The following is a 13,057-nucleotide window of genomic DNA, read 5'->3' on the forward strand; positions in this document are numbered from 1 at the left end:
AGTTACATTATCATACTAAAACTCTACATTATTAGCCGAGGTACATTATTAGACTAGAAATGTACATTGTAAGACTAAAACTGTACATTATTAAACTAAAATGCTACATTATTATCCGAGCTACATTATTAGTCTAAAATTCTACATCATTAGATGACACGTGGCATTAATCTAACCGTTAGATCATAAGATCCAATGGACTGCAAGTGTTTTGAGTTTTACTTATACTTAGCGTTCTGACCTGAATACATCCCTATATATATATATATATAGGTTTGTGTTAAAATGACAACCCCTCTTAAAGTGACACCGTGACACCACTTATACATCAATATTATAAACGCTACACAACAATATAACAAACACTACACAACAATCTATATATTGTTGTATAGTGTGTCGGATATTGCTGGACAAGAAAAATTGCTGGATAAAGACCGACAAATTGCTGGCCGTCTTTTTCAGATTTTTTTTTGCCACGTGGCAACTTATTATTCGTCCACGTGTACAAATGATTGGCTAGGAATGGTGGTATGGTGTTATTTTAAGGGGTGATGACACCCTAACATGCCCCTATATATATATAACACCCTAACAGCATGTAGTTTATGTCAACACGGGGGCATAATTGTAATTTTATTAATTTTTAAAAAATTTTAAATTTTTTTATTTTTTTTGTCAACTACATGTACAATTCATATCAACTACACATCAAATGTCAACAACTTTATTCAATAAACTATTTGACATGAATTGTACATGTAGTTGACATTATATTGTGTAGTTAACATGAATTGTATATGTAGTTGACATGGATTGTACACATAGTTGACATTATGTGTGTAGTTGACATAAATTGTGTTTGTGGTTGACATGGATTATACACATAGTTGACATTATATGTGTGTAGTTGACATGAATTGTATATGTAGTTGAAAAATAAAATAAATAAATTAAAAATTTTTTTAAAAAATTAAAAAATTTAATAAAAAATTAAAATTAAAAATTAAAAAAATATTAATTGAATAAAATGTACCATGATATTACCATTCTGCCCTTTCATAATTAATTAATCTAAAGATATTTTCCATGTGAAAAAATTTGGACCATTCATTTAATAAAAATGAGTGGATGATATTGCATCTCATTTCTCAATTAGCATAAAAAATCTCAATTGATCACAATCCTTTATATATATACAATATTTAGTATATGCAATGCTAGTGCAGTTGGTTCAGATTTGTGTATCTTCACCATGAGATGCCGAGTTTGATTCCTGCCGAGAACATTTCTATATTTGGATCATATTTCTTATAGTTTCTTATAGTAATTTTGTTTAAATAATTTTAACTTATGATTATAAATAATATATAATATAATACTATTTGGAAGCCATGCAAGTTGTTGAACTCTTGCACACCATCATTTGGTTTGAGTCTTTTATTCATTTGCTATTTTTTTTTACTAGTATTTTTTTAGCTTTTTAGTAATCCTATAATAGAAAACAACTCTTTGATCTAATAAATTAATATGAAAATATTAGTGCTCTAAAAAATCTATCCACTAATTAATTTTCTTATCATTCGTTTTTCACGCGTGACTTTTTGAATTGGTCATGTTTCCGCGTCGTTAGCACTGAACACACTCAACAAATTTTAATGGTAGTTTGGGCCCCTCACCGTTAATATTCTGGCTCCGCCGCTACATGAAATAGAAGTGGATGGAATTGAACTTTGAGTATTCTATAATAGTTTTAAAACCATTCTGTTTTTAATTCCTTAACAGCACACGAGAGTTTTACAATTTAGTAAAACTATCCAATTTAATTCTCTAATTATTTTCAAATGTACTAATACTAATTTTAGCATTCAATACCAATAAGATATAAGCCATTTATAGAAATATAAACCAATTCTCAGTTTCAAACTTTTTATGGATTAATTCCAATTTTATGACTCTTTTCTTGTATAGTAAATTTGTCTAACCTGATTTTTTGGATGTTACTCAAGCCAGGGATAGTAAAGTCTTCCTTGAAAAAGGCTAGTACATTGTTTTCAGGGATACTGGAATTTATTTGATCAAGAGCTTCTTGCCATCTTCTATTGTCTTGAGCATCCTAAAACTGAAGTTCATTTGATCGAGAACTTCTTGCCATCTTCTTAACTTTCGGTTCTTCCTTCTTCAACTCACAATCCTAAAAGAATGTATCGACTATTAATTAGAAAAACATATATCCAATTTTAATAATTTAAAGCATATACAAACTAAACCTCAAATTATATATCTTCATAGTTCTCGGTCCTCTTCACAACTCACTCCAAGATTTTATTATTTTTATTGCCTAAGCATATGCTTCAGCTGCATATGAAACCTAGATTCCAAACAACTAATGTAAAAGTATGTTTCTCTAACTTGTGGTTTGCTAATTTAACGGAGCTAAGTTTGATTGTTTTCTCATTGAAAGATACTTGATTACTTTCAACTTTTTGAAGGAGGTTTAACTTTCAACTTTTTGAAGGAGGTATAACGGTTGTCGTCAATGCACATTGACAAGAAATCTGAAGCTTCATAATGTCTTAATTTGTTTACAGTGATTTAATTTGGATTTTGGAAAATAATTTTTTATTATATCTCAATTTTACGATCATGATATAAGACACTATAAAACGTTTATATTTCTATGAAAATTATAGGTTTTTACTAGCATGAATATATATTTTACTCCCTTCAGCAGAAATCATGTCTCACACAAGTAAAAACAAAGATAAAACTACAATCAGGAATCTAACTAGAAAATCAAAGTATTGGGTAAAATACTGAGGAAGGATAAATAAACACACATCTAAGCATAAAACAATGAATACACAACATTAATGTGCAAGAACATCATTTTCCTCTTTTCATATATAAAAATCGATTTCTACATACAAAACACATTTACATTTGTTAGCTGTCTATAGTTACTATGCTCTACTGTTACATGATATTTGCCCAAATCAATTAAACAAGTTACACCCATCTAAAAACAGGGGAGAAACAATTACATGAACAAAATTCAAAACAAAAAATATGGGGGTAAAGAGGGAACATCCTTAGTCTTTTAATCTATACATCACATTCATACAACTACTCATTTTCAAGTATCCACACCTCAGAAGACTTCAGCATTTTTAACCCATCATCCATAACATTGATTTGTTAAAGAACATTCGAATTTTAACATAAATGAATTTGTCTGACAACTAAATAGAAGGTTCTCTGCCTAGCGAACACTACGAGGTGTAACCATGACTTCTCATCTTCTCCTGAGTACAATCTTATGCACCCATCTGCTTTTGCTGGATTCCAGACTTCAGCGAACAACCTCCAATGGAATATGAATGCCTCCCAACTACCGTCAGAACAAATATGTTAGACACGAGTTATATACTGTTAGGACTCGTTTGATAAAAAAGATGAGATATGAGAAGATATGTAAAACAAGATAAGAAATACGGGCTTCATGTCAAGATATGCAAAGATATGATTTTTTTCTATTGTTGTTTGATAGAAAAGAAATTACCTAAATTTGTATTGTATATTAAATAACATGGCTTAACTTGACAACTTGGTGAGATACATAAACAAGGTTAATGTTATAATTTTGGTAAGATTAGATAGGGCCATGGTCTTATATTGGGCTTTGAGTTAAGCTTAACTATGATATCAAACAATTAGAAATCCATATATAATTCTCTATCTTGGTATTACTAACTTATCAAACATGCCCTTAGTATCAACCAGATATTTATCGGGGTGTTGCATGGTAATTGACCTTAAATCAGCACCCCCGATGGTAATATCAGTGACATAATCAGAATTTTTTATTAAATGGACAGATTTAATAAAAATAAAGGTATCCAACAAGACGTATACAAGTAACTATGCATCATAGAGGCATCTATGCATAATAGTTGATAGGGTTCTGTTCATTTCATGTATCAGAGACCTAAATGCAGTTCTCACTTTTCTATTTCTAAGTTATACTTACAGGGAGGAGAACCTATACGCTATTTATGGTTAAAACCAACATCCAATAAAAACAGTTGAACAAATTAAGATGACAATTTGGAGATCCATACAATCTATGAATCTATACATCAGTATTATGTTGCAACAGAGAAAGGTGATTCATTCTAAAAGAAAAAATATCATTTGAAATGCCTTGCTAGATAAACAATTTATGAGCGAAGGCGAGCAAGGGCAGGCATCTATTTTATGTTATTTCATTAGAAAAAGTATTATCTTGTTGAGTTAGTATTATGATTTCAGTTATATTAACACTAGACAACTGTCAGGCTTTGGGCATTTTGCCCCGGCTCGGTAAAATAAAAGGGCTGTTTTCCGAACACAAAGAGGCATCGAAGATTCATTTGGGAATAGCTGGGCCCAGTGCCAGGGAGCAGAAGATTATCACTTTTGTTGATTCCTAATATTTCGACAGTGTTTATAATAATACTATAATTCATGTTTGCATATTAAGTTCTTGTGTGATCCATTTTTACTCTAGCAATTCAAGTAATAGTTATTACTAACTCACATTTAATTCTTGTTTAAGTTTTTCAACTAAACTGAAAATTTTTGCCGAGAAGACTTATCCAGTGAAGAAAAAAAAAGTTAAGGTAATGCACAGACATTCTCAAGTTTAACAAGGCTGAGAGGCACCTAACTAAGAATTGGAAACTGTCAGTTATGATTTAAAATTACCAGAATAAACCTTAAATAGGCAGCTCAACTTTTGTTTTCAGAATTTCAAGAAGGGGAATCTAGTGCTCTATTTATGTGTGATGTTCCAACTATAACAACATAACAAAGAAAGTCAAAGGCTAATTTTACATTATTAAGAAGAGATGCAATTGAAACGAATAGCAAAGTAAGAAAAAGTCTACCATAAATTCAATGAGAACAATAGAGTGGAAGAACTTACTAGAATCAAGCAAGAAGAGAAGCATTATCTTCAAATTCAAAATGCTCTGCAATCCATTAGAGTTAATCGGAGGTCAGACGTCGCCTCTTCCCATAATCACCATCCCTTGATCGTGGTCTATGCTCTTCCTCATGAGATATCCTTGACTTGCCATGGGATCTTGATGATCTTCCCCTGTCCCAATCATCATCATATTCTGCCTCGCGGTTTTTGTGCCTATGGTGATCAGCATATCTGTCTCTATCATCTCTATGGCGTTCTCTTTCACGCTCACGGCCACCACGCTCATGGTCTAGGGAACGCTCACGATCTTTTTCACGCTCTTTGTGCCTGTCTCTGCTGACATCTTTGTCATCACGATGTCTCCTTTCTGACCAATCATGATCTTGTCGAACATCCTTCTCTCTAGGCGCATCTCTATCATACCCAGCTCCTCGATCATCTCTGTACCTTCTTTCAGAAGAGCCAGACCAGTCCCTTTCTGACCCTCTATCTTTATCCTTCATGGTATTGGGCCACGGCCCCCTCTCTTGACTCCCCTCCCCATACTGATGGTCCGATGTAGCTTCTTCCCCATAACTAGATTCCCCTGCTCTCCCTCCATGTTCATCTCCTGCCCATCCTCCCATATTAGGATCTGACCACATTCCCATATTAGGCCCCTCAACTCCAGGAGTGGGACCCATCCCCATGCCACCCAAGGGCATACCCCTCCCAAAGAAGGCAGGATTAACATGTGGAGCTACACCAGGCAAACCGACATTTCCAACAGGCCCAAATGAAGACATGATGCCTGGAAAGGGAGCTGCAGGAGCTCCAGGAAATCCACCATAACCACCCATTCTCCCCATATGACCTGCAAAAGCAGGATCAAAACCTTGGCCCATCATAGCCTGAGGGTGCATTATTGGAGGGCCCCCACCAACCTGACCAAATCCGTTACCAGCTAAGCCACGACCAGCCATTCCACCAGCCCTATTCCTCATGGGGCCAACTGGGCCTCTGTTATTAATCCCTACCTGAGCATTACCTCTACCCCAGTTTCCTCTCCCAAATCCCCTGCCACTATTATCCCCAGCACTATGCTGATTCCCAACAGCAGGTATATTGTTACCAACTCCACCAGGTTTACTAGGTAAATCTGCAAGACCTCTCCTAGGTTGGTTAACAGCTGTCCCACCCATTTGTTGTTGATTTCTGTTAACCTGGGCCTCTCCCATTCTTTTCACAGTATATGGTGAGGCATAAGCAACAACGCAGGGCCGTCCATTGAAAACATGGCCATTCATTCCTTCTTTGCAGGAGGTGGCAGCTCCAGGATCAAAAAACTCGACTTGACAGTATCCTTTGGACTTGCCACTAGCTCTCTCATCAAAGAACTTCACCTCTTTTACTGGTCCATACTTGCAAAGTTCTGCTTCCAGTTCGCCATCTGTTGTCCACCAATGGAGGTCACCGACAAAGAGGATTGTCCCTCCACCCCCACTGCCAATCCCACCTCCACCTCCAACTGCTCCATCACCTCCACCGCCAGGCCCTCCACCCACACCATCAGCTCCATAAACATTTCCACCAGTGCCGTTAATATTACCCATGCTCCTAGAATTGTCATAAGTCCCTATGTTAGCCGCATGTGGCTGCTGATGATGAACCATTTGTTTGTTATTTGGGACATTGCTGTTTACCGCCCGCTCTTCCAAATCAGCTATTTTATTCGATGACTGCCCCAACTCAACTCTAAATCCACCCCCACCACCAGGAACTAGCCCTCCCGCACCTCTACCAAGTCCCACGTCACTTGCACTGGCATTCCCTCTAAATCCTACATCCTGAAACCCCTCCACTCGACCGGGAATCCTGGATGAAGCTGCATCATCCGGCAAACCAATACCTCCACCCTCTACGTGTAATTGAGGTTGCAGCTGAAGCTGTGGCTGCAACTGCAGCTGTGGCGTAGGTGGGGCCACCTTCGGCTTCTTGTCTTGCACTTCCTCGTTCCTGTGCGTTGGGTTGTCCTCATTCCTACGAAGAGACTGCTGGAAGTTCTCACCAACATTAACGTCATTGTAGAGATCCTCATAGTCATCATCCTCCTCGCCAAGAAAACCATCATCATCAGCAACAGCCGAGATTGCCTCGTTTCGGTGGAACTGCTCATTCGGATCTCCACCATAACCACCACCTCCACCTCCAACTTCATTTACATCCATCACTTGACTCACTACTCTAAACAATAAGGGTTATAATAAGGGCCTTGACAAACAAATTAGAAAAAACAAAAATACATTAGAACTGCTCAGACAAAAATCTATACATCTATACATCTACCTAATGGGAGATTTTTCTAAAAATTCACGAAAAATCCCATTCTAGCTAATTTTGGCAGGAAACATCATAAAATGATTTCAGAGATAATATTATGTTTATGTACATCTAATGCATATTATATAATTTTCAGAGAAGCTTTTGTATTAAAGACTGAGAAAAACTAAAACTGTCAATTGGTTAATACATGTCTATCTCGAGCAGTGTGCTCTGTATTGTGAATATTTTTAGAATAGTTTTCTGATTCTGATTTCCGAGATATATGACAAAATTTGAATTCAAATTTGAAAAAAGAGCAAAATCACTATAAATTTATCTATAATTATCAGCCACCATTTATTTGCTTCCATGTTCATTTCATTCTCTTCTCTTGGTTTCACTCTCTTTCTGCAACCTAACAGATGTCTCTTGCGCATGCCTTCACTCAATTGCCTCATTCTTCACGACTATGAAGGCATGCACAAGAGACATGTGTTAGGTTGCAATAAGACAAAAGATAACATATCAACAAATTAGTAAGTTCCGCAATGTGTATGCTAAATAACTTCCGACATAATTAGGATACGGCATACTATATTAGTAAAGTCTAAAATATTTATTTGATAGAATATGATCCGTACATATTAGTAGTAATTATTTTGCATGGAATCCAGGATGCATAGCAATATAGCATAGACAATACTTAGAACCAAGAAAGAAGTTATTTCTAGCAAAGAGATGTTTGCAAGTAAGAATTGTTGTGCCCATACTGGCAAAGAGATGTTAGCAAGTAACAACGGAAGCTCACCTTTTTATTTGATTGAGCTTGCAACCTTCAAGAGGACCTTTACCTGACAAAATTCCTGAAGAAGAGGTTCAGTAACTTGCGGGTTGATATTTCCAAATAAACAATTAAATGCAGATATCCCATATACATATAGCAATTAGAATTGAAAATTCAATATCACCCCTAAAACAGTTATATGCATATTTTTTATTTTTCATGTGAAATTTGGTTGCTTTAACATTATATTCTCAATTGGCAAGCCAAAAAATAGATTTTGTTCTGCACAGCTCATGAAGGCATGCTGCATATAACTATATGAGTGGAATTGGGCTGCACAGTGTGTTCAACTCAAAACAAACAATCTCGAGCCAAATTTCAGAAACAAACAAAACCTTACCTACAATGCAGTTACAAAGCTCTTAATTCTCTCCATTGACGAAGCTGAGACTCTGATTCTACGTTCGAGCTCTCTCCGCGTCCATTAACAACACATATTTAACTCAGATGACCTAATCAGCAACACCATTAGATTCAGCTTAGGGCTCGGCGCCGTCTTAGAAATTTGGGGCTAACCCTAGAAGGAGCAATATTGTATGTATGGTTTGGGCTCTTGGTTAATTTTAGGTTTACTTCATAATTGAGCAATTCAAATGTATGTACTCCATTTCCTAGCCCAACAAATTAAACTTTTCTTACTTTCTCCATAGAACATGCATTTTAGATTAATATAAAATTGTTAAAATAGAAGAGAGGTAGAGAGAACAAGTAATTAAATTATTATTAGTTGAGAATGAGTCTCGTCTCATTACAGAGAATAGACTTTCCAAGTGCATGTGAGACGGACTAAAAAGGAAAGAGTGCATATTTTTATGAGACGTGGGGAGTATTCGCCATAGTTAAGCCACATGCCTCATAAAAAGAAGAAAAAAATAGAAAAAAGCAAAAAAAAACTCTTATTTAGAAAAATTCGCATGCTCCGATCCTATATTCTGAAAGGTTAACAAATTTTAATCTCAAATTTTGAAAGGTAAATGAAACTTAATCTTTTTTTTTATATCTCTCCATTATTAATAGTGTGTTACTCTCTTCGTCCATGATTACAAGTCCATATTTAATACTCCCTCCATTCTAACTAAGTTGAGTCATTTTTTTACACTGGTTTTAAAAAAGTTGTAATAAATAGGTAAAGTGAATACATTGTAACGTAAAGCGAGAATTATGGAGATAAGACTGTTATCTACATTATTCTCGTTTTTACTTTACTATATATAAACTTTAACTATTTATTATGATTTTTTCAAAATGAATGCACAAGTGGAGTGACTCAACTAAGTTGGGAGTGCTGAGTATGAAAAGTGAAAAGTTTTATTTATTTTGGTGATAGATAGGAGAAGTGGAATTGAAAAGGTCTTTCTAAAGAGCATCCGCAATGGTACATAGGCCAGCAATAGGCTAGTCATTCTCTCCCCTGCCACGTCAGCAACACTAAAAAATCCACCTGCCACATCAGATTTAGGCCAGCCATAGGCCAGCCGCAATAAAAATAATACAAAAAATACTACATTTACGAAATTAAAATCACAATACGGAATTAAATTTACGACATATATACGGAAAAAATTCGTTAATTTTATTTAAATTAAATTGCCAACATTAACTAAAAATCAAAAAAATTACATAATAAAAAAAAATTTGGGCTTCCACACACGAGTCACCGCCCCACTCTACTCCTCACTAATTTATTAAAAAAATACATAAAAAATGTTAGTATGCCTTGAATTTCTGTTTTAGGTCTTAATTTTGTATTGGGCTAGTTGTTGTTGTCCATCGCTGGATGTTGCTCTTGTACAAAAATTTAGAGATAGAGAAAATCGCGTTTATATAGTTTTTCAAAAATTAAAAAAAAGAATTAAATTTTTTTTAAAAAAAAATTAAAAAAAAAAAAAACAAAATTCGTCGCTGGCCGATCGGGCCGCCACAATGGCGGCCAGCGCATCGGCCAGCGCCGAGCGATCGGCCAGCCCACGCCGATCGGCTCGCCGATTTCGCTCTCGCCGACTGCAATGGTTCGGCTAGCCGATCGGCCAGCGCGACGAATCGGCTAGCCGGTCGCTAACCGACCATTGCAGATGCTCAAATAAAAATAGTGAAGGTCATAGCGGCTCACTCTCTTAAATTGTTGATTATTAATCAATTTAAATACATAAAATATAATGTATGTCAATCAGTCTATGTTATGCTGTTATGCATAAGCTTAAGAGGAAAAGTGATACACCGATGGAGTCGTAGGTGACGATTCCCTTTTTTGAAATTGATGATGTATATTGTTCATCTAAAAATGGTTTTTAGGACTGATTTTGTTTTTCTTCCATTTTTTCTAAGAGCATCTCCAATGGTGCATAGGTCAGCAATAGGCCAGCAATAGGCTAGTCATTCTCTCCCCTGCTACGTCAGCAACACTAAGAGCATCTCCAATGGTACATAGGCCAGCGATAGGCTAGTCATTCTCTCCCCTGCCACGTCAGCAACACTAAAAAATCTACCTGCCACAACAGATTTAGGCTAGCCATAGGCCAGCCGCAATAAAAATAATTCAAAATATACTACATTTACGGAATTAAAATTACGATTAAAATACAGAATTAAATTTACGAGACATATACGGGAAAATTCATTAATTTTATTTATATAAAAAAAAAGTACATTAACTAAAAATCATAAAAATAACATAAATAAAAAAAAATCCGGGCTTCCACACACGAGCCACCTTGAATCTGTTGTTGTCCATCGCTAGATGTTGCTCTTGTACAGAAATTTAGAGATAGAGAAAATCGCGTTTATATAGTTTTTCAAAAATTAAAAAAAAGAATTAATTTTTTTTTAAAAAAAATTTAAAAAAAATTTAAAAAAAAAACAAAATTCGGCGCTGGCCGATCGGGCCGCCACAATGGCGGCCAGCGCCGAGCGATCGGCCAGCCCACGCCGATCGGCTCGCCGATTTCGCGCTGGCCGCCTCCAATGGTTCGGCTAGCCGATCGGCCAGCGCCGCGAATCGGCTAGCCGGTCGCTAGCCGACCATTAGAAATGCTCTAAAAAATCCACCTGCCACATCAGATTTAGGCCAGCCATAGGCCAGCCGCAATAAAAATAATTCAAAATATACTACATTTACGGAATTAAAATTACGATTAAAATACGGAATTAAATTTACGAGACATATACGGGAAAAATAATCCATTCCATTAAAAAAAAGTACAAAGATTTTTAAAAAAAAGTACATGATTTTTTTTTAAAAAAAGGGCTTCAACACACGAGCCCCGCCACTCTCTACTCCTCATTGTCGTCGCCGTCGCCGTCGTCCTCGCCATCGCCGCCGCCGCTGCCGCCGCCACCCGTGGTATCTGAGCCCACGTCGGAACCCGCTAGCCGTGCCCTCGCGATTTCCAAATCAACCCGCATGCTCTCGAGCATCTCGTGAAGAAACATCTTCTCCGTGGAGTCAGTGGCGGTCCTCCAATCTTGGAAGACCTTGTACATCTGATCCCGCGTATGGTTACGCGAATGGAGAGTGTACTCGAGTGGGGCGGGTGGGAGGGCGGAGGACTGGACCTCGCGGGGCGATAGGGGGGATCCGCCCCTCGCAGCCCGTTGCGCCCGCTTCTGTCCAACCGGGCGGGGACGACCAGCAAATGAAGGAGAGGATGGAAACTCCTCAGCATCCGGGGGGAGGTCGTGGGATCCGCCGCTGCTGCCGCTATAGTTCAGTCGCTGCTTCTTCGGCCACCCAGCGTCGCACCCCGCCCGAAACTTCTCGGAGTCCTTCAGCAACAAGAAGCACTCCCAGAAGGTGAACTTCTTATACTTCCCCGCCAAGGGGAACTGACTCTCGGATATCCTCCGGGCGTCGTCCTCATTCTGCCCACTACTGAGCTGACGGAGGGCGTTGGCGTACAAATTCGCAAAACGGCCCACCGCTGCCCTGATGCGCTCCCACCCCTTCCGGACCTCCTCCCCGCTGAAGTCCTTCCCGTGCGGGCAGTGTCTCCTATAGGCAGCTCTGATCTTCGCCCACATGTTGACGATCCGCTGGTTGTTCGCAACCGGCGGATCGTCGCACACCTCCAACCACCCCCTGGCCATCCCGGCGTACTCATCCTCCGTCCACTTCCTCCGGCCAGGGGTGTCGTCAACAACGGGCTGCGATGACTCGCCGATCGCCTTGGCCTTCCCCCTCGTCTTCTTCTTCTTCGCCGCGGCCCGCTCACTGGAACGGGAGTGTTCGCATCCCCGAGATCGTTCCCCATATCATGCAATGACAGAAGGTCATCGCCAGTGAACTGCGTCTCCACTGGGGTTGACGTGTGAGACGAAGCCGTCAAAAAATCAAGCGAGGGACGATATACCGTGTCCCCTCCCGGTGACCCCTGCATCCCGGGATGCATACCGTGCTGCATACCCCCTGCATCCCGCCCTGCCACATCATCCCCATCATCTGCTGCAGCATCATCTGCTGCTGCATCTGGGGCATACCCCCCCACCCGGGCGCTGACTGCCCGCCGCTCCCCTGCTCCCCGCCCGGCATCCCCCACGGCATACCCCCCTGGTTCCCCCCCCCCCCGGCGCACCGGCCATCATCCCAATCATCTGATTCCAAGGGATGTTAAACCCCGGGCCCATCTGCCCCCATCCAGATCCCACAGGTACCGTGGGAGTCTGAGATCCACTCGTCGCTGGACTGGACTCGTTGTTGTGATCCATCGCTCGATGATGCTCTTGTACAGAAAGTTAGAGAGAGAGAAAACTCGTTAAAACAAGTGGTGCAAATGAAAATGAAACGAAAATCGCGTTTATATAGGTTTTTTTTTTAAAAAAAAAACAAAAATCGGCGCTGGCCGATCGGGCCGCCACAATGACGGCTAGCCGATCGGCCAGCCCACGCCAGTCCGCTCGCCGATTTCGCGCTCGCCGACTCCAATGGTTCGGCTAGCCGATCGGCCAGC

At 39.0% G+C, this 13,057-nt stretch overlaps 1 protein-coding gene across 3 annotated transcripts; it reads right to left on the reverse strand.

Annotated features, from left to right (window-relative positions):
* Positions 1–2,874: 2,874 nt before the first annotated feature.
* On the reverse strand, positions 2,875–8,679 carry LOC125188986 (uncharacterized). Of its 3 annotated transcripts, none has more exons than XM_048086128.2 (4): positions 8,455–8,679; positions 8,079–8,133; positions 4,967–7,187; positions 2,875–3,391 (listed from the first exon to the last, which is right to left on the reverse strand). In XM_048086128.2, exon 3 carries the CDS (start codon positions 7,174–7,176, stop codon positions 5,029–5,031), a length of 2,148 nt encoding a protein of 715 aa, XP_047942085.2. In that variant the 5' UTR covers positions 7,177–7,187; positions 8,079–8,133; positions 8,455–8,679; the 3' UTR covers positions 2,875–3,391; positions 4,967–5,028. The 3 variants fall into 3 exon arrangements, with proteins under 3 accessions (XP_047942085.2, XP_047942084.2, XP_047942081.2); XM_048086127.2 differs by having other exon boundaries at positions 4,967–7,192; XM_048086124.2 differs by having other exon boundaries at positions 4,967–7,219.
* Positions 8,680–13,057: the final 4,378 nt, after the last annotated feature.

The sequence above is a fragment of the Salvia hispanica genome, chromosome 5, assembly GCF_029641045.1.
Source record: "Salvia hispanica isolate PSC_SH4W2 chromosome 5, Shi_PSC_v1, whole genome shotgun sequence".
In the NCBI taxonomy this organism is placed as follows: domain Eukaryota; kingdom Viridiplantae; phylum Streptophyta; class Magnoliopsida; order Lamiales; family Lamiaceae; genus Salvia; species Salvia hispanica.

What these genes read in the sequence shown, in the direction of transcription:
- LOC125188986 (XM_048086128.2), bottom strand. Translation starts at nt 7,176, where the DNA reads ATGGATGTAAATGAAGTTGGAGGTGGAGGTGGTGGTTATGGTGGAGAT.